The sequence below is a fragment of the Gorilla gorilla genome, chromosome 1 (assembly GCF_029281585.2).
Source record: "Gorilla gorilla gorilla isolate KB3781 chromosome 1, NHGRI_mGorGor1-v2.1_pri, whole genome shotgun sequence".
In the NCBI taxonomy this organism is placed as follows: Eukaryota; Metazoa; Chordata; class Mammalia; order Primates; family Hominidae; genus Gorilla; species Gorilla gorilla.
Window position 1 is genome coordinate 227,830,368 of NC_073224.2, and position 22,259 is coordinate 227,852,626.

At 42.9% G+C, this 22,259-nt stretch overlaps 1 protein-coding gene across 1 annotated transcript; it reads right to left on the reverse strand.

Annotated features, from left to right (window-relative positions):
* Nucleotides 1–908: 908 nt before the first annotated feature.
* Nucleotides 909–15,912, reverse strand: CFAP107 (cilia and flagella associated protein 107). The gene is made up of 4 exons (XM_004024680.4): nt 15,570–15,912; nt 6,285–6,398; nt 2,593–2,770; nt 909–1,310 (listed from the first exon to the last, which is right to left on the reverse strand). Exons 1-4 carry the CDS (start codon nt 15,678–15,680, stop codon nt 1,129–1,131), a joined length of 585 nt encoding a protein of 194 aa, XP_004024729.4. The 5' UTR covers nt 15,681–15,912; the 3' UTR covers nt 909–1,128.
* Nucleotides 15,913–22,259: the final 6,347 nt, after the last annotated feature.

The following is a 22,259-nucleotide window of genomic DNA, read 5'->3' on the forward strand; positions in this document are numbered from 1 at the left end:
GTGCAGTACAAAATCACTGACAAAACACACCTGTGCCCATGAGCCAAGCATGCAAAGGGCCAAAGGTGTCTGCTGGCATTTCTTCAAAGAGGCAGCTCTGTGCGAGCACTGAGCATGCACACTTGTGGACCCCTGTCCTGGGTGAGGACCATGTCTGAGTTCTTCTGCTAGGAGATCCACCCTCTCTCCCAAATCACCCACCAGAGGTTCTCCCCTCTGCCCAGGCTCATAAAGATTGGAGAGCTCAGCCAGGTGCGGTGGCTCACGCCTGCTAATCCCAGCACTTTGGGAGGCCGAGGCAGGTGGATCACGAGGTCAGGAGTTCGAGACCAGCCTGGCCAACATGGTGAAACCCTGTCTCTACTAAAAATACAAAAATTAGCCAGGCCTAGTGGTGCGCACCTGTAGTCCCAGCTACTCAGGAGGCTGAGGCAAAAGAATCGCTTGAACCCTGGAGGCAGAGGTTGCAGTGAGCTGAGATCGTGCCATGGCACTCCAGCCTGGGCAAGAGAGTGACACTCCGTCTCAAAAAAAGAAAAAAAAAACACAAAGATTTGCGAGCTCAGAGACAAAGGAAATGCCACGTGTTTTCCCCTTCCTCTGAGCCCCATGGGGCCAGAGCACGCCTTCCTCTGCCTTGGCAATGACAGACAAGCTGGGGTCCTTCCCCATTGCCAGCTCTGCAGCACTGCCCTCCTGGGAACCACATTCGGTCATTCTGTGGAGTTTTCATGATGGGTTTCATCATCAGATTCATTTCCTCCGTGGGAGTAGACTCTTCAGCAAGTCACATTACCTTTCCGGGCCTCAGTTTCCCCTCTTGTGAAACAACAGGGTAGAACTTAAGGGCCCTTCCTGTTTTTCTCTGACAGTCTGAATCTGTCTTGTGCACGTACATAGCCCTGCAATAGTGTCAAAGATCTTTAATTGTGGGATGGAAAAGCAAGGAACCTGTGGGTTTTGAGGAGGGGACAGGTACCGCCAAATGCAGATGATGATTCTGAGAGCACCTTTGACAGGCCAGATCTCGTACTCTTGAGTTTATCTGTGCCACTTTTTGTCTGGCACATCCAGTGATGCTGTGGTCTCCAGCTGATTCTATCTGAGCTGCTACTGGGGTGGCAGCTCTCAGAAGTGTGGGAGAGGATGCAGGCAATGGGGAGGGACCGGGATCGCATGCTCCCTCCAGGACATAGCGCACAACGGTGGTCTAGGGTAGGATGAAGTATAAGTGCTCTGCTTCAGGCCAGCCTTGGGTGTGAGCTGTCTCTGCTTGAGCTGCTCATAGAGTCCATAGTTTGTAGGGGGAGCTGCAAGAGAAACCAGGGTCCAGTTGAATGGGGCTTACAGAAGGAGTCTTGCTCTAAATGGCCAATGGCCAAGAGACTGGGCAGCAGGGGCCCTGGAGATTTTCCCAGGCTGCTCTGTCAGGGACCAAGGCTGGCAGAGGCCCACAGGGAAGAGCCTTGCAGAGAGCATTGGTTCAGCCAGCCCCGGGCGGTCTCAAGGTGCACCTGCATCCCAAGTGCTCAGGGGAGACCAGGCTCTGCCACAGGGGCCTTGGAAAAGTCAGCCCCATGGTGTGGTTGTGCGTGGCCTCGCTGGTCCTGAGTAATTGTCCCACCCCTGTCGGGAAGGAAGCTGTGTGCATTGAGAGTAATGTTGAGAAGAATCCCATGCAAAAGTAATGCAGAGTGACCAGCAGCTCATCCTCTGACCTGTGTCCCTTTGCATCAAAAGGTAGGACCACAAAGAGCTGGCACTGCTCTGTGTCCTCATTAGGGTGGACGTGGCTTGAAATGTAAATCACATCAAGGCACTCTCCTACAAAAATGCATTCCAAGTCTTGGGATTGTGGATAGGACAAATTTCATTCCCTTCACTGTGCCCTATGAACCCCTACATGATCCTCCTCCATTCCTGCCTTAGAACTTTTTCATTTACTGTTCCTTCCTCTGGAATGCCCTCCCCCTCAATCCCTGTATGGCTCCCTTCTTCCCAATTCAACTCTATCTCCTCAACAAAGACCACCCCTCACTTTTCCAAGGAGGAATTTGTGAACCAAAGGAGGTTCACAAATTCACCACCTCACTTTCTCTCCATTACCTGTTTTCTTTATAGCGCACATTCCTGTCTAAAATTATCTATGTGATCTTAAGTGTTCTTACTTTTTAATGGTGTCTTATCTGTTTCCCCCCTGGAATGTCAACTCCCCGAGTCCAGAAATTCCTCAGTGTTTGTTGTCATTGCAGCAGGGAGCACTACCTGGGAAATATTGTCATTATTCATCTAGTAAATAGGACTGGGAGGAAGGATGCGTGGATGTTGCTCCCTGCCACCTGTGCTCTAAGCCCGCCACCATGGGGCACAGGTGATGGCTTCATTACACAGCCAAGATTACCCCAGGTCAAAGGGAAAGGACAGGAGGCAGCCCTGAGGGTACAATAGAACTCAGCCCCTACTATGTCCTCCGCTGCTCTCCTGGAGACAGGGTCACCTGTGTGGCTCCTTCTGCATGAGGCAGGTACAGCTCCGTTGGTCTGTGCAACTTTACAGACCAACGCAGAGGAATACCCTGAATTATAAAAGTACCAAGAAGGGGAAAGTCAGACTTCTCTGGCAGCCACAGCAACTTCTGTCCATTCCAAGTGCGGAGTGGAGGCAGCCCCGGGTTGTAACCATGCCGGTTGTAATGGTCATCATAGGTGCTGATCAGGTAGCGATGTGGGGGCTCCTGGTGGTGGGTGATCAGGTGTTTGTAAGGTAGCCCCTGGAAGGATAGACACAGTGGGCTCGTTACTGATAGGAGCAAAGCATCCACCTGGCCATGGTGGAGACAGGAGCTGCCACATGTAGGGGTCTGTGGTGCTGATGGAGAGAGCGGGCATCCGTGGGCTGACAAAGGGTCTTCAGAAACACACTTGTTTATCCTACTCTGAGGCATCCCACTTTCAAACACATCCCAGCTGGCTGCAGTTAGTTCTCTGTATGGCCAGTCCCATGCCAAGTCAATTCATTCCTAGAATGAGCTATGGTGGCACATTAAAATTAAAGCCAGGACATCATGCTGAATGGGAAAAGTCAGCACCACCTCACTTGTGATCTGAAATTGCAGCCTGATTTGTCTCAAGTCTCATGAATCCAAGCCTGTTCCTAAGGGCAAGGACAAGATGGTGAAAGCCAGCCTGACATATGTGCCTTATATTTCAGTCTGTTACTGTGGGAAGAATCAGAGAACACCCCATAAATTGCCTTCTCTTGCACAGGATTTACGGCTTGCTCAGCTGGAAACTAGGGGAGTGATTTCTTTGGTGAGGAGTAATTTACAGTGAGAAGAAAGCCATGTTCTCCTTACTCTGGGATGTTTGCCTGAATCAGTGCTTTTGCTAAGAAAATCCTCTTGGGCCCAGAAGGGAATCCTGGGGAACTGCACTGATTTACAAGGGGGCATAATGTTGATTTCCATGCTTGCCCTCTTTTCTGGAGCAGACAGGGAGGCCTGTGTCTGCTATGGTCTGGAAATGCCGGCTGCACCCAATATTTCAAGTGGTGGCCCCATAAATAAGTCAGATCACAATGCCAGAGGAAGACAAGGGGGGTGGGCACAGACATTAAGCAGGATTCCCAAGATCCACATCACCAGGTACCCCATAGTGTATTTCTAATGCCAAAGTGACTTGGAGGGTTTCCCATCAACAAAGGGAATTGCAGAAGCAGCCTCGTGGCATGGGAGGTAGAGAGGCCAGGAGGAATTTTCTTGCAGTTTCTCTTGATTTGGGGTGTGTCTTTACTGTGTGCCTGGGATTTTTCCTTATTCGGGTTTGGGAAAGTGACACCCACAGAGACAGCTACCTTTGAAAGGAGAGCTTGTTACTTACAGTTCTCAAGAGGAAGGGCACGCCATGCCCTGCAGGGCCACATCAGGAAGAGCCAGCATTGGTTTCTGGTCGGGACGCAGAAGGAACAAGGTTGGGGGGCAGGGCCCAGAGCCTTTACTGTGGTTTCCATGGGAACCATTGGGCGAGGCAGGGTGGACAAGTTTAGGACTGGATAGTGTGAATAGTTTTTGTGGGCTCTGGGCCCTAGGGGTGGTCTCTAGTGTCCACTACTTGGCCCTGGGGTGATTTAAGGCAGAGGAAATATTGGCTTGGTATGTGAGAATTAGATAAAGGAGGCGGTTGGGGATACGGGCTTTGGAGTCATTTTTGCCTAAGAAGGAAGAGCAAAGTGGGAGTGGGAGATGGAGGAGGAAGCTGTCCTAGGAGAAGGAGGGCAACATGAAGCAAACAGAAGAGCTGACAGAGTTGAAGCACCTGTGTGGAAGCAGGGTTATCTTCAGGGCCCCATCCCACAAGCAGGCAATTTGAACAGAAACCTTAGAAATAAATATTCAGGGCCAGGTGCAGTGGCTCACGCCTGTAATCCCAGCAGTTTGAGAGGCCAAGGTGGGCAGATTAGTTGAGACCAGGAGTTCAGGACTAGCCTGACCAACATGGCAAAACCCTATCTCTACTAAAAATACAAAAAAAAAATTAGCCAGCTGTGATGGCACACACCTGTAATCCCAGCTACTTGGAAGGCTGAGGCAAGGAGAATTGTTCCAACCCAGGAGGCTGAGGTTTCAGTGAGCCAAGATCACACCACTGCACTCTAGCCTGGGGGACAGAGAGAGACTCTATCTCAAAAAAAAGAAAAGAAAAAAAGAAAAAAAAAGAAAAAGAAAGAAAAGAAAAGAGAAAAGAAAAGAAAAGAAAAAAGGAAATGAATATTCAATCGTCTGTTCTGTTGGAGATGACAATGTGGCGGGGCGGGGGAGGGGGCAGTGGGTGGAGTTCTTAATTTTAACCAGACTGTATGTTAAACTCTTAGTCAGAGCTTTTAATGGGTCCAAAGGCTATCTAAATGTTCTGCAATGTACTGAAAACTAGGGTCAATACCTCACATACATGGATGGTTAGAGGCTGAGAGCCCCAGATCCTGGGTTCTAACTTTGACTTGTTTATGTTAAAATTCATTTGTGTCTTTAATGCGCACTGCTGGTGAAGCTCAGCAGCCCCAGAGCATCAGCTTGCTTGGAGATGTCAGTGTGGTCTGAGGATGAGGGAGTCATCTGGGGTTGCCAGCACAGAGCTGAAAATCTTGCTGCTTATCCTAACATGGATCCCTAAATGCAGAATGCAAATAGGCGACTCTGGCAGATGAGGAATGGAATCTGAGGACACTCTTTGCCTGATTTGCAGAGCAGCAACTTGCTTCATCCCTTACCAATAAGCCACACAGCTTTGAAAAAGCCACTTTACACCTCGGGCCACTGAGCTGAATGAATCTCTTAGGTCCCTCCAAGCACTAAAATGCCCCAATTCCAAAAGATGTCCACTACCTTAATCCATGTCTGTCTGCTGCCACCCTGAGTTGAAGCAGGTATAGTAGGGTCAGGTGGGGTGGGAGTTGGGAGACAGAAATCGCTTATAAGAGCAGCAGGCTGGCAAAAGAAACAACTCAAGGGAACTCCCAGAGTGTGGTGGGGACAGAGCACAGCTGCACACCCAGTGGGTGAGCACCTACAAGCTTGCTCTCCCCAGGCTGTGCCTGCTGGGAGCTACCCACAGGGGTTATTGCAGGAGACGGCTTTCCCTGCTGTTCCTGGAAGGGCCAGGATCTCAGCCTCTGGCACACCAAGTTAATAATTGTCTCCTACATACTCACTAGTGGGATTGCTAAAGATAATAATAGTCTCAAATGCCCCTCCTTGGGTGTGGAGGGCATGTTCTGAGGTTGCAATGCCCTGCTCTCTGCTTCCAACACCTGGAACACCATGATTCCTGGACAAGTGCCCAGTCAATACGGTGTGTGGATGGTGCTTGACTTTTCATGCGAAAGAACAGGAAGCTGGAGCACAGATAATACAATACACAACACTGTTTGTCCAAATACATCACTGCCAGCTGCTTTTGCAGTGCCTGATGTGATTCCTGACTATATGCATCATTTACCTTTTGGTTGCTATTTCTTGCATTCTTTGCCTATATTCTGTCGGAAGAGTGTGATCCAGGTGCTGGGATGTAGGTTGGAGGGAATGCTGCCAGTTTGAGATTAAACAGATCATCAGCCCACACAGGTAATTATTGATTAGTGCTATCTGCAGCCCCCGGGCTGGGAGGGTATTAATGAGACTACTCCTGTTTTCCCCCAAGAGGGTACTAAGCCTGTAAGAAGCTGGCTGGTGTCCCCTGAGCTTTGGGTGGGGTCCAGGTCTGAGTGTCCCAGTTGCCACTCCCTCTTACCTCAACTTTCCTCTTCCCATACCACCTGGAGATCTGGTCCGGTCTGTGGTCTGGGAAGGGGATGTATTCTTTTCTGTAAATGGATTGGGGTGTCTTGTCAGTGTCTCTGGTGAACTGGAAAAGACCAAATATTCAGGAAAACCTCTGAGATGCCACTTCTCAAACTTCTGCTGGGTCCCCTTACCTCCTGGGCCATCAGAAGATGGGTAGGGAAAAGGTAAATACAAACCCCAGGACACCCTGTCCAACACAGGAAAGAGCTTGCTCAGGGACGGGGAGCCTGCCATCCGGCATCCCTGGGAAGAGCTGTCATTGGCTCCCCTGGTCACCTTCTCATCATCCGCACCTGTGTCCTTTCTCATCTTCTCTCTCCCTGCTCTTCTCTCCTCTTTGCCTCCTCGTTTTTTTTTGGACATGGAGTCTCACTCTGTCACCAGGCTGGAGTGCAGTGGCGCAATCTCGGCTCACTGCAACATTTGCCTCTCGGGTTCAAGCAATTCCCCTGTCTCAGCCTCCTGAGTAGCTGGGATTACAGGCATGGGCCGCCATGCCCAGCTAATTTTTGTATTTTCAGAAGAGAGGGCATTTTGCCATGTTGGCTAGGATGGTCTCGATCTCTCAACCTTGTGATCCACCTGCCTCGGCCTCCCAGAGTGCTGGGATTACAGGCATGAGCCACTGTGCCCGGCCCTCCCTTTCTTTCTGTTCTTTGTTCCTCATTCTTTCCAACTCTCTCACCTTTCAAATTACATTTTGTTCTCTAATTAGTTTTCTTAAAGTTTAATATGGTAAAATATATTCAACATAAAATGTATGTACCATTTTAGCCATTTTCAACTCTACGGTTCAGTGACATTCATGCTGTTGTGCAACCATCACCACCATCCATCTCTAGAACTTTACTTACCTTGCAAAACTGAAACTCTGTGACCGTTAAAGCACCAACTCTCCATTCTCCTCTCCCTGAAGCCCCTGGCAACCATCATTCTACTTTCTCTGTATGAACTTGCCTGTTACAGGCACCCTATGTAAGTAGAATCACACAATGTTTGTCCTTCTGTGTCTGTCTTAGCTCACTTAGTATAATGTCTTCAAAATTCATCCATTTGATAGCATGTGGCAGAATCTTCTTCCTTTTTAAGGTTTGATTATATTCCATGATACACTTACACCATGTTTTGTTTATCCATTCATCCATCAGTGGGTACTTGGGTTGCATCCAACTTTTGGTTACTGTGAATAGTTACTATTAATGTGAATGTAAAATATCTTTTTGAGTCCCTGCTTTCGGTTCTTTTAGGCACACAACCAGAAGTGTAATTGCTGGATCATATGGTAATTCTATGTCTAATTTTTTTTGGGAACTCCCATATTGTTTTCCACTGTGGCAGTACCATTTAGGGCACAAGGGTGCCGATTTCTTCATATCCTCACCAACACTTGATATTTTCTGTTTTTTGATACTAGCCATACTAAAGGGTGAAGTGGTATCTCATTGTAATTTTGATTTGGATTTCCCTAATAATCAGTGAGGTTGACTATGTTTATGTGTTTATTGGCCATTTGTACATCTTCTTTGGAGAAATACCTGTCCAGCTCCTTTGTCATTTTTTAATCAGGTTGCTTGTCTTTGGTTATTGTTGAGTTATAGAAGTCCTTTACATATTCTGGATATTAGTCCCTTATCAGATATATGATTTGCAAATATTCTCTCCCACTCCAGTGGTTGTCATTTACTCTGTTGTTAGTGTCCTTTGAGGCACAAAGTTTTTTGTTTTGATGACGTCCAGTTTATTATTTTTTTCTTGTGTTGCCTGTGCTTTTGGTGTCATATCAAGAAATTCTTGCTAAAGCCAATGTCATGAGAATTTTCCCCTGTTTTCTTCTTTTTTAATTTAATTTTTTAAAAAAAGAGATAAGTTCTTGCTGTGTTGCCCAGGCTGGTCTTGAACTCCTTTCCTCAAGCAGTCCTCCCTCCTCAGCCTCTCAAAGTGCTGGGATTACTGGCATGAGTCACCACACCCAGCCCCCTATGTTTTCTTCTAAGAGTTTTGTAGTTTTAGGTCTCATCCAGGTCTCTGATCCACTTTGAGTTCAGTTTTGTATATGGAATTAGGGAAGGGTCTAACTTTATTTTTTCGCACCTAGATATCCACTTTACTGAACACCGTTTATTGAAGAAATTGTCCTTTCCCCCATTGAACAGTTTTAGCATCCTCGTAAAGAGTCATTTGACCATATATACAAATGTTTATTTCTAGGCTCTCTCTTTTGTTCTATAGGTCTATGTATCTATCTGTATGCCAGTATCACACTGTCTTGATTACTGTAGCTTTTAGTGAGTTTTGAAACTGAGACATGTGAGTCTTCCAATTTTGTTCTTTTTTTTCAAGATTGTTTTGGCTATTGGGAGTCTCTTGAGATTTTATATGAATTTTAGGATGGATTTTATGTCTGCAAAAAAAAAAAACCTTTACTGGGGTTTTGATAATGATTGCATTGAATCTGTAGACAGCTTTGTGTAGTATTGATATCTTAACAATATTAAGTCTTCCATCCATGAACACAGGGTGTCATTCCATTTATTTATGTCCTCTTTATTTATTTTTTTTTTTGCAGTGTTTTGTAGTGTTCAATGTATATAAGTTCTTTCATCTCCTTGGTTAAGTCTACTCTTAAATACTTAATCTTTTGATGTTACTGTAAATGGAATTTTCTTAATTTCCTTTTCAGAGTTCACTGTTAGTGTTTACAAACACAATCAACTTTTGCATACTTTGCTTAACTCATTTATTAGTTCTAACAGTTTGTGTATGGGTGCATGTGTGTGTGTTTCCTATATATAAAATCATTAGAGGTTTCCTGTATATAAAATCATGCCATCTGCAAAAAGAGAGAAAATTTTACATTTTCCTTTCCAATTTGGAAGCTTTTCCTTTTCTTTCCTAATTTTTCTGGCTAGAACTTCCAGCACTATGTTGAACAAAAGTGGAAAAGGCTGGCATTTTTGTCTTATTCCTAATCTTAAAGGAAAAGCTTTCAATCTTTCACCATTGAGTATTATGTTAGCTGTGGGTTTTTGTTACTATGTTGAGGCAGTTTCCTTCTATGCCTAGTTTGTCAAATGCTTTTCTTTATAAAAAGAAGTTTAATTTTGCCCAATGCTTTTTCTACATTGTGATGATCATGTCTTTTTTTCCTTCATTCTAGTATATTGGTTAATTTTTATATATTAATTTTTTTTTTTTTTTTTTTTTTTTTTTTAGACAGAGTCAGCCAGGCTGAAGTGCAGTGGTGAGACCTTGGCTCACTGCAACCTCCACCTCTCAGGTTCAAGCCATTTTCAAGCTGGGATTACAGGCACATGCCACTATGCCCAGCTAATTTTTGTATTTTTTGTAGGGACGAGGTTTCATCATGTTGGCCAGGCTGGTCTCAAACTCATGACCTCAACTGATCTGCCTGCCTTGGCTTCCCAAAGTGCTGGGACTACAGGCATGAGCCACTATGTCCAGCCCTGAACCATTCTTGCGTTCCAGGAAGGAATCTCACTTGGTCATGGTGTATATAACCCTTTTAATATAATATTGAATTGGGGTTTCTACTATTTGCTTGAGGATTTTTGCATCAATATTCATAAGGAATATTGGTTTGTAGTTTTCTTTTCTTGTGATGTCTTCGCCTTCAGTGTCAGGGTAATGCTGACGTCATAAAATTAGTTAGAATTTATTTCCTCCTCTTCAATATTCTGGAAGCATTTGAGAAGGACTGATCTTAATTCTTTTCAAAATATTTGTTAGAATTCACCACTGAAGTCATTTGGTCTTAGGCTTTCCTTTGTTGGGAGATTTTTGGTTACTAATTCAATCTCTTCACTAGTTATAGATCTATTCAGATTTTCTATTTCTTTATAATTCAGTCTTGATAGATTGTATATTTCTTGGAATTTCTCCATTTCATGGAGAATTATATAAATATTCCAATTGTTAGCATAAATTGTTCACAGTATTCTCTTATTATCTTTTTATGTCAGAAAAAAAGTTGGTAATTATTTTACACTTTCATTTCTAATTTTAGTCACTTGCATCTCTTCTCTTTTTTTCCGTTAGTCAATATAGATAATCATTTGTAAATTTTATTGATCTTTTCAAAAAACCAATTTGGTTTTCTCTTTGTTTGCTTGCTTGTTTGTTTACAGATGGAGTCTCGGTCTGTCACCCAGGTTGGAGTGCAGTGGTATGATCTCGGCTCACTGAAACCTCCGCCTCCCAGGTTCAAGCAATTCTCCTGCCTCAGTCTCCCTAGTAGTTGGAATTACAGGCATGCACCGTGACACCCAGCTAATTTTTGTATTTTTGGTAGAGACGGGATTTCGCCATGTTGGCCAGGCTGGTCTCAAACTCCTAACCTCAGATGATCCGCCCACCTCGGCCTCCCAAAGTGCTGGGATTACAGGCGTGAGCCACCATGCCCGGTCCCAACTCGGTTTTATTGATTTTTTCTGTTGTTTTTTCTATTTCCTATTTTACTTATCTCTTCTCTAAATATTTAATTTCCTTCCTTCTGCTAGCTTTGCATTTAGTTTGTTTTTTTTTTTTTCTGTTTTCTTAAAGTGTAAAGCCAGGTTGTTAATTTGAGATATTTCTTCTTTTTTAATGTGTTTACAGCTGTAAATTTCCCTCTTAACAGTACTTTCACTACATCCCATAAGTTTTGGTATGTTGTATTTTCATTATTATTTTTTAATTTTTCTGTGATTTTTCTCTTTACTGATCTTTTTTAAAACAGTGTTGTTTAATTTCCACATATTTGTGGATTTTTCAGTATTTCTTCTGCTATTAATCATTAAGTTCATTTCATTTGTGATCAGAAAAGATACTTTGTATGATTTTAATCTTTATAATTTATTAAAACTTGTTTTGTAGTCTAACATATGGTATATCCTGGAGAATATTCCGTATGTACTTGAGGAAAAAAAAAAACGCGTATTCTGCCTTTGTTGGGTGGAGTGCCTGTCAGGTCCAATTGATCTATAGGGTTGTTCTACTATTACTGTAGAGCCATCTATTTCTCCCTTCAATTCTGTCCATTTTTGCTTCATTTATTTCAGAGCTCTAATATTTGGTGTATACATGTGTGTAATTATTGTACCCTCTTCTTGGTGAATTGGCCCTTTTATCAATATATAGTGTCCCTCTTTGTCTCATAATAGTTTTTAACCTAAAGCCTACTTTGTCTGATACTAGCCATACCTGCTCACTTCTGGCACTATTTGCACAAAATATCTTTTTGCTTCCTTTCACTTTCAACTTACATGTGTACTTCAATCTATAGTCAGTCTCTTGTAGGCAGCATATAGTTGGATCCTGTTTTATAAATCTCTCTGCTAATGTATGCCTTTCATTTGGAAGTTTAATCCATTTACATTTAAAAGTGATTACTGATAGGGAAGGACTTATATTTGCCATTTTAGTATTTGTTTTCTGTATGTCTTGTAGATTTTTGCCCCTTATTTGTTCTCTTACTATCTTCTTTTGTGTTTAATTTTTGAGGGCCACATTTTGATTCCCTTATTATTTTCTTTTGTGAATATTCTATAGGCATTTTCTTTGTGTGTCCCATGGGGATTATACACAATATCCTACAGTTATAACAACATATTTTAAATTGCGACCAACTGAAATTGTATACCAAAACTCTACGCTTTTATAGCTCTGCCTCCCTCTGCTTTATGTTATTGAAGGCACAAATTACATCTTTATATAATGCACACTCATTTACATAGATTTATAATTTTATGCATTTGTCTTCTAAATTCTGTCAAAAATAAAGAGTAGAGTTACATCCCAAAATGATAATAATCCTGGCTTTTAAGCTTGTCTACATATTTACCTTTACTGGAGAAATTTATATTTTTGCACAGCTTCAAGTTACTGTCTAATGTCCTTTTGTTTCAACTTGAAGGATTCTCTTTAGTCTTCCTTGCAAGGTAGGTCTACTGTCAATAAACACCCTCAGCTTTTGTTTATCTGGGAATGTCTTAACATCTCCCTCTTTTTTAAGAGACAATTTTGTGGAATACAGAATTATCAGATAACAGTATTTTTTTTACCAGCACTTTAAATGTATTATCCCACTGCCTTCCAGGCTCCAAGGTTTCTGCTGAGAAAATTCCCTAATAATCTGTTTTTGTTTTTTTGTGTTTTTTTTTAAGACAGGGCCTCACTCTCACTCTGTTGCCCAGGCTGGAGTGCAGTGGCATGATTTCGGCTCACTAGAACCTCCACCTCCCAGGCTCAGGTGATCCTCCCACCTCAGCCTCCTGAGTAGCTAGGACTATTGGCATACACCACTGTGCCCAGCTAATTTGTATATCTTTTGTAGACATAGGGTTTTACCATGTTGCCCAGCTGGTCTCGAACTCCTGGGCTCAAGCAATCTACCTGCCTTATCCTCCCAAAGTGCTGAGATTCAGGCATGAGCCACCACATCTGTCAATCCCATAATAATCTCACTGAGGAGCCATTGTTCTTGATGAGTTACTTTTCTCCTGGTGCTCTCAAGATTCTCTCTTTGTTTTTGGGTTTCAATATCTTAATTATGAAGTGTTTCAATGAGGGTCTCTTTAGATTTTTCATACTTGGAGTTCATTGAACTTCTTGGATTTGTAGATTTATGTATTTACTCAAATTTGGGAAGATTTTAATCATTATTTTTTCAAATACTCTTTTGGCCCCTTTCTCTCTCTCTTCTCCTTATGGAATTCCCTTAATGCATGTATTAATCTGCTTCATAGTGTCCCATAAGTCCCTTAGGCTCTGTTCACTGCCTTTAAATTTGCTGATTCTTTCTCCTGCCTATTCAAATCTGCTGCTGAATCCCTCTATTGAATTTTTCAATTCAGTTATTGCATTTTTCAGCTCTAAAACTGGTTTGACTCCTTTTTATAATTTCAATCTCCTTTTTAATACTCTCATTTTGCTCATGTATTGTTTTCCTGATTTACTTTAGTTCTTTGTGTCCTTTACCTATTTGTCCATATTTAAGATGGTTGTTTTAAAGTATTTGACTACTACCTTGATGCTTGTGTTTATTCTCTCACTTTATTTTCTTCCTTTGGATGGGCCACTTTTTTTTTCTGTATCTTTGTATGTCTGGTGATTTTTCGTTGAAAATTGGGCATTTGAAAAGCAGCCAAATCTTCCAGTATTTTTAGACTGACTCTGTGCAGGGAAGACCTTTTCTAACTAGCAGGTAATGTTCTGAGTCTTGGAGTCAGCCCAACATGAAGGCTTAAAATATTCTCAACTCTTTTCTGGTGTACATCTTGCCTGGATCTGTGTGTGGTTTTTTTTTTTTTTAATTCCCCTACATACACAGCTTCTTTTAAATGTTTTATTTTCCAAAAAAAAGTCTCACCCCTGCTTCTTCTTCGACTTCAGATGTTCTATTGTATTCCTCTATCCATAATCTCTTGCCCCAGATATTTATAGATCTGTAATCCCCTGGCAGCGTTCACTAGCTGTGCCTATCATTGCTTTCCATGGCTTTTCCCAGCTGAGATCTGAACCATGCCACCTTTTCCCATCTGAGCTCCAAGTTAGATGAAATAGAGAGCAATCCCTCAGGCAGCCCCAGACAGGTTCAAATGTTGCTCCACTCACTCTGGATTTGAAAGAGGGAACTTGGAGCCGAGCTGCCACTTACCCTAAAATGCAGACTATGCTGTGCTGTGCTGGGGTGGTAGTAGGAAAGGACAAGTAAAAACATCATGGAATTTCCTATTAATTTTGAATGTGTCTTTTTCTTGATTGGGCATTTGATTTGTCGCTATATATCTTTGACTGTTTTCCAGAGCTCCTATAACGTTTTTGTGTTTTTTTCTTTAATGTTTCCATGGGGAATGAGAACCTGGAGCTTCTTAGTCTGCTACCTTGTTGACATCACTCCAACTCCACTATTTTTATGCAATCTTCTCTAGGTGTGAGACCAGCCCATAATATCCCTGAGTACTGCATCATCCATGGGCACCTGAAGGTATTTTCAACCAGTCCTTCTTGCTTTTGGAACTTCTCTTGCACACACCTGCTCACCAAACAAGGCCAAGTACATTTGTAGCTGATGATGACTGAAGGTTGTATCTGGCCAGAGAGGTGGTGATTACTAATATTCTCCAGGAAAACAGCCTTTAACCTTCCCTTCTTTTCCCCATACCAAAGCTGAGTATTCTATTTCACCTCCTTTTCCTTGCCCACTTCCCAAGAAGACATGGGGAAGTCTAGATGTCTCTGAAAAACTTTAAGTGGCTCAGTCTTGCCAAACACAAATGAAGACATTCAATTTCAAGTATGCCAACTTGAAACTTTGCCAACTCAGGCAAAGTATTTTCCAAAGACCTTTAAAACACAGAGGAAAACCAAGAGCCAAATTGTTCTGTTTGAAAGCAAAAATTGAGGCCAGGCACAGTGGTTCATGCCTGTAATCCCAGCACTTTGGGAAGCCAAGGTCGGCACATCACTTGAGGTCAGGAGTTCAAGACCAGCCTGGCCAACATGGTGAAACCCCATCTGTACTAAAAATACAAAAAATTAGCTGCGCATGGTGGCATGCACTTGTAGTCCCAGCTACTTGGGAGGCTGAGGCAGGAGAATCGCTTGAGCCTGGGAGGTGAAGGTTGCAGTGAACCGAGATCATGCCACTGCACTCTAGCCTGGGCAACAGAGCGAGACTCTGTCTCAAAAAAAAAAAAAAAAAAGTAAAAATTGAAATGCATTAGTAGGGCAGGATTGTGGAAAGGTGCCAGAGAGCAGCAGCAAATCCCTGGACATCAGCACAGAGAGTGGCAAGCTGGCCTCAGGAGATACCATATTCTGGGAAGGGCCAGAATGAGGAGAGCAAATGTTCTTCAAATCAAGGTACAAAGGAATTAAGGACAGAAAACATCCAGATGCCTAGAAACACTTCACTGAGAAGAGTGCTGAGAGGCACGACTATATTGACACCCTGTTACAGTATTTTCGATGCCCCTGTTATATCTGTAAGAGAGTGTCAGTGGTCTTTTCGATAACCATCATGTATGAAACAGTCATAGAAACCATGCAAAATGCGTGAATATTGATGATTTCTTGAATGTAACTATCCTTTGTAGAGCACAGAGACCCCAATGCCACATTTTTAAGATGCAATCATCTGCTGCCCTCCATTTGAAAATAGTGATGAACTTCACTCCTGCCTCTCCCCATCAGTCCCTCTGAGCCCTCTCTCCAACCTCTCTCATTTCCTTACCTTTCCCCTCTCTTCCATCCAATTTCCAGTGAGCACTTTCGTTGAATACTTGGTCTCGATCTGCCAGCTCGGAGTAGAGAGTGGCTGTGGATTTACTGCAGTCAAAAACATGTTAAGGATTTGCCCCAGGTTTCTTTGACTTGACGCAGTTTAAGGCTTCAGGGGGAGAGGAAGGTGTTATGAAGTTGCTGAGTTTGGGGTGCCTATTTTGTCCTCCCAGCTGGCCTCCTGAATGGGTAGTAGACGACTCCTTGCTAACCTCAGAGAATAAAACGGCCCCAAGAGTTCACTTTCAGCCTTTAGGGAGAGGTGATCTATCTTGGATTCTCTACTGTTGACTGTCTCCATGGTGACAGACTCTGAGTATAAATACTCTCTGTAAGAGAACAGCTGATTCTGCAGAAGCAAAATTGACCTCACAGAAACAAATCAAACCAACCACCACCACGAAAGCAGTCGCCAGAAGAACCTGGTTTCTGTGTTCTCACCACAATACTAGTATCATCCTTGCTACGCTTTTACATTTGGGGTGAGTTAAAGTCTGCTACTATTTAATGAATGTTGATGTGCTTGCCCCAAGCAAAGACATTTATGCACATTTATTCACCTGTTTAACCCTCACAGCAGCCCTCTGACGCAGATGCCATTATTATACCCATTTTACAGATGAGGACACTGAAGCAAAGAGATTAAGTAGCTGCCTAACATCATGCAGTTGTGATGGGATTTAAATCCACGCTGGTTCAGACCTAAACCAGTGGGCTCCATTCATTTCCTATCTGCTACTTTGTAGGGGCTTGCACAAAGAATTCTGTCTTAGTGCTCACACTGGTATAATATGCTTCATTTGCTCAGTCTTCATTCATTCATTCCACAATCATTTCCCATTCTATGCCAGGTGCTTAGCTACAGCTGCAATGCATTAGCAATTAGACCTGGGCACCATCCCCACAGAGCTCAGTCCAATGAGATAAGGGCCTTTGTCTTGCTCATTCATTAGGAAAAAAAAAAGTCAAAAACCACCAAGATATCCATCAGCAGAGGGCTTGTTCAATAAACTGTAATACATCCATATGATGAAATCCTCTGCAAGAGTTTTAAAGGCTGACTTTAAAAGATGCTTATAACATGTGGTTAAGTTAACTAAACAGAACTCTGTGTGCTATAGTATTGCTTGCTAAAAACGAAGAGGCTGGATTTCGCTAGGCAATTCAGAGAAAGTTTCCAATGGCCTTTAAACAAAAATAGTGGAACTCCAGGAAACTATGTGTTCCATCTTGAAACTAAGCCTGAGGCAGGAAATGACCATGAAAGATGTTCTGCAGGTTAGAATAAACCTTTATTTAGCAGAGACCACAGTTGGGGCAGGGCTGGAGCTAGGAAGAGGAGGTGTCCTTCCAATTAACATGCAGAGGAGGCATGCGTTCGGTATAATTTAATTTTTTTTTTTTTTTTTTTTTTTTTTGAGACAGAGTCTCGCTCCGTCGCCCAGGCTGGAGTGCAATGGCATGATCTCGGCTCACTGCAAGCTCTGCCTCTCAGGTTCACGCCATTCTCCTGCCTCATCCTCCCAAGTAGCTGGGACTACAGGCGCCTGCCACCACGCCCAGCTAATTTTTGGTATTTTTAGTAGAGACGCGGTTTCACCATGTTAGCCAGGATGGTCTCAATCTCCTGACCTCGTGATCCATCCGCCTCGGCCTCCCAAAGTGCTGGGATTACAGGCATGAGCCACCACACCCAGCGCGGTATAATTCAATTTTTAAAACCTTTTATTGTCACATAAAACACAAATATCAAAAAGTACGTTAAAAATAAATGTACAGATAAATGAATTATGGAATAGCAAAACCCCACAAAAAACACTGAGCTGGTCAAGAAATAAAATATCGCCAGCACGCCCAAAGTACTCCACATGCCCCTCCCACTCACAACCCATTCCTCCCCTAAAGGAAACCACTCTCTTGACTTGTATAGCAATCACTTCCTTGCTTTTCTTTATATGCTTAATGCCAAAGTATGCTCTTAAACAATAATGTTCAGTTTTGCCTGTTTGGGGACTTTCATATAGTTTCAATCCTATAGTATGCAATGAGTCTGATTTCCCCTGTGGGGTTAATATTTTTAAGATTCACGCATTTTGCATGTAGCCATGGTTGCTGTGACTGTTTTATACATGACGGTCACTGAAAAGACCACCAGCATGGCTAAATAGTAAAAAGAAGAGCTTTAATGGCGATAGCAGTTTGCACAGAGAGACAGTCTCCAGCATGGATCAGAGGTACTCTCTCTTCCAAGAGAGGAAGGACAGGTTGGGTTTCATGCTTCACAAGGCCAGTGTTTATATATATTCAGCAGGTTTGGGGGGAAGCTATACATACTTATGAGTGGAACTGAGCACATACACAATGGAAAAACATGTATGTAACATACATTTTTCCTAAACAATAATGTTTAGCTTTGCGTGTTTGTGGGCTACATATAAATGGAATCCTATCGTATGTATTTACTCAAGTCTGGCTTGTTTTCCCCAATATTGTTAATGGTTTTAAGATTCACCCATGTTGCATATAGACATGGCTGCTATGACTGTTTTGTACATGATCGTCATCCGAAAGACCACCAGGATGGCTGAATAGCAGGACAGCTTTATTGGTGATACCGGTTTGCAAAGTGTGGGCCAGGTTTTAATATTAAATGAGGTGGAATTTGGCTCTTTATGTCAAAAGGTGAAATATAGGACACAAAGAGAGTTTGTGCACAGCCTCTATAAGCTGGCTGAAACTGGCTTTAGGTCTGCAATAACTTGTCAGAAAAGAATGTTTGTAAGGCCAGTCCTCTGTTCAATCAGAGTTGTAGTGGCCTAGGTTGTAAATCAGCCTGAGGGGCCCTATTATTAGGGAGTTTAGCAAGGGTCTTTTTTCCTATAGCCACAGGAGATTAGAAATTTGCCATGCTGAGACCGAGCGCGGTGGCCCATGCCTATAATCCCAGCACTTTGGGAGGCCAAGGCAGGTAGATTGCTTGAGCCCAGGAGTTCGAGACAAGCCTGGACCACATGGTGAAACCCTGTCTCTACAAAATACACAAAAATTAGCCAGATGTGGTGGTGTATGACTGTGGTACCAGCTACACGGGAGGCTGATGTGGGAGGATTCCTTAAGCCCAGGAGGTAGAGGTTGCAGTGAGCCATCATCTTGCCACTGCACTCCAGCCTGGGTGACAGAACGAGACTTTGTCTCAAAACAAAAATTATCAGGCCAGCCAAGCTCTGAACCCTCAACCTGTAGGTAGCTTTTGTTTCCTTAGCCTTAGGGTCTTAGTTGATACAGGGGCGTCTATTTTGGTCTCTCAGATCACATGATACGTATATCCTGGTGCTCAAATATAGCCATTTCTCTAGGGCAGTGGGTCTTAAGCATTTTGCTCTTGGGACCTCTTTAGTCTCATAAAAATTATTGAGGACTCAGAGGGCTTTTAAAATGTGGATTATATTAGTGGTGCTGGAGCCAGGTTGCACCTGCTCATGAGAGCCAGTTGTGATCTCTTCCCAATCCCGTGCTCTATGAAGTCACATTGGTAGCTTGACATCAGTCGCAGTGGGAATATTTACACCACAGAATTGGCAAAGGCTACATATCAGGCTGTTGGGTTTTTTTCCCAGAAAATGAGTTTGTCAACATGTTACTGGTTATATTCATCAATATTTACCATATTAGAAATTAAAACAGTCTGGGCACAGTGGCTCATGTGTGTAAACCCAGCATTTTGGGAGGCCAAGGCAGGAGAATTACTTGAGCCCCAGGAGCTCAAGACCAGCCTGGGCAACGTGGTGAAGCTCCATTTCTTAAAAAAATATATACACAAAAAATAGCCAGGCGTGGTAATGCACGCCTGTAGTCCCAGCTACTAAGGAGGCTGAGATGGGAGGATCCCTTGAGCCCAGGAGTTTCAGGCTACAGGGAGCTATGATCATGCCACTGCACTCCAGCCTGGGTGACAGAGAAAGACCCTGTCTCAAAAAAAGAAAGAAAGAAATTAAAACAAATTTAAAATATATTTATTAATTTCCAAATAACAAAAAAACTCATTTCATGTTAACGTAATTAATTTTTTAATAAAGATTAAATCCATTTTCCAAAACAAAAAATTTGAATAAATTTTTTGCCCATTGGTGATTTTGGTGGTCATCTGGAAAATATTGCTTTACTAAGCTGTGTAGATCTTCCAAACTATACAATATTTTTAAAAATCACACTTGCTGCTGGTTACAGTGGCTCACACCTTGTAATACCAGCACTTTGGGAGGCTGAGGCGAGCAGATCACTTGAGCCCAGGAGTTCAAGATCAGCCTGGGCAACATGACAAAACTCCATCTTTACAAACAAATACAAAAATTAGCCAGGCGTGGTGATGCACAGTTGTAGTCCCAGCTACTGGGAGAGTGAGGTAGGAGGATGGCCTGAGCCCAGGAGGTCAAGGCCACAGTAAGCAGTGATTGCACCACTGCACTCTAGCCTGGGCAACAAAGTGAGACCCTGTCTCAAAAAAGAAAAAATCACATTTGCTAACATCATTACTGCTATCGTCAGAAAAGCATTGAACTATTAGGAAGTTGTTAAGCTCACAGCGGTGGACACAAGCTTTCCAAAATTCTAGTTCTAGTTTGAAAGCTCAAAATTTTGTTATTGGCAACAATTAATCTCAGTTGTTTTCCTTGAAGCGACAGACTTACCTCATTCATTTTCAAGGAAACATCAAGAAAACATTTCATCGGGAGGCTGAGACAGGAGAATTGCTTGAACCTGGGAGGCAAAGTTTTCTGTGAGCCGAGATCACACCACAGCTCCAGCCTAGGCAACAGAGTGAGACTCCGTCTCAAAAAAAAAAAAAAAAAAATTCAAATTTAAATAATCATGGTTTGTCTGTGAATAATCATGGTCTGTCAAGTAAAAATGGTGTTTCATTTAAAAAAAAAAAAAAGCCTGGCTAATTAATGCAGGTCACAACTCAATAATCCACACAAATGCTCATTCTCAAGACAGCCCTCACCCTTGGATGTGCAACATCAGTGCCTTATTTGTATCTCTTTCCCATTTCATCACACAGAGTGCTAAAAAGGCATTTGCTCAGGGTCAAGATTTGATCAAATAACTGTTACTTCTTCATCAAAGGACCTTCTTAAGTGAACTTAATTTTTTTGTTTAAACTGTGAGTGTGTGTCAGTGAAGAATAAAGGATACTAATATAATTAATGGCACGGCCTTGATTCGTTCACAGGTGCCAGCAATTTTACCCACAAATGCTTTTGCACCATCAAAGTAAGTACTGTGGGCCAGGCACAGTGGCTCGCACCTGTAATTCCAGCACTTTGGGAGGCCGAGGCAGGTGGATCACCTGAGGTCAGGAGTTCGAGAACAGCCTGGCCAACATGGTGAAACTCTGTATCTACTCATAATACAAAAATTAGCCAGAGGGTGGTGGTGCACGCCTCCTCAGCTACTTGAGAGGCTGAGGCAGGAGAATCACTTGAACCGGGAGGTAAATGTTGCAGTGAGCCAAGATCGTGCCATTGTACTCCAGCGTGGGTGACAAGCGCGAAATTCTGTCTCCAAAAAAAAAAAAAAAAGCACTGTAGAAAAGGACAAATAACAAGTTAGTATTATTATGAAAATTGTCGGCTGGGCACGGTGTGAGCCACCTGTAATCCCAACACTTTGGGAGGCCGAGGCGAGTGGATCACGAGGTCAGGAGTTCAAGACCAGCCTGGCCAACATAGTGAAAGCCCGTCTCTACTAAAAATACAAAAAATTAGCCAAGCATTGTGGCGGGCACCTGTAATCCCAGCTACTCGGGAGGCTGAGGAAAGAGAATTGCTTGAACCCGGGAGGTGGAGGTTGCAGTGAGCCGAGATCGCACCATTGCCTCCAGCCTGGGCAACAAGAGCGAGACTCTGTCTCAAAAAAAAAAAGTAAAAGAAAAAAAAGAAAATTGTTTTGACCCTCCGGGCCCCTTGAAAGGGACTTGGGACCTCCAAGCATCTGTGGATCTCACTTTGAAACCCACTGATCTAGAATAAATACGTAGGAGTGGAATTGCTACATCAGAGAGTGCATATGTGTCTCCAGCTGTACTAGATAATGCCAATTATTTTCCAGAGAGTAGTATCAATTTACATTCCCACCATGAGTGTACGGGTGTTTCCATTGCTCCACACCTTCTGGAACTTTTTCAGCATCCCAAAAAGAAACTCTGTACCCATTAAGCTGTAACTCCCCATTCTCCCCTTCTCCTAAACCCCTGGTATTCTCTCTTCTCCTTTGTCTCTGTGAATTTGCCTGGTCTAGGTATCTCATATAAGTGGAATCATATAATACTTGTCCTCCTGTGTCAGTTTTCTTGCATTGAGATAATGTTGTCAAGATTCATCTATGTTGTAGCATGTATCAGAACTGCATTCCTCTTTAGGCTGAATGGTATTTCCGTTGTATGTATATAACACATTGTTTATCCATTCATCTGGTGATGGACATTTGATGTGTTTTCACCTTTTGGCTTTTGTAAATATAATCCTGGTATGAACACCGGTGTACAAGTAGCTGTTTGAATCCCTGCCTTCAGTTCTTTGGGTTTATACCTAGGATGAAATTGGCACCACAAAACTGCTTTCTTCTCTCTTTTTTTTTTCCA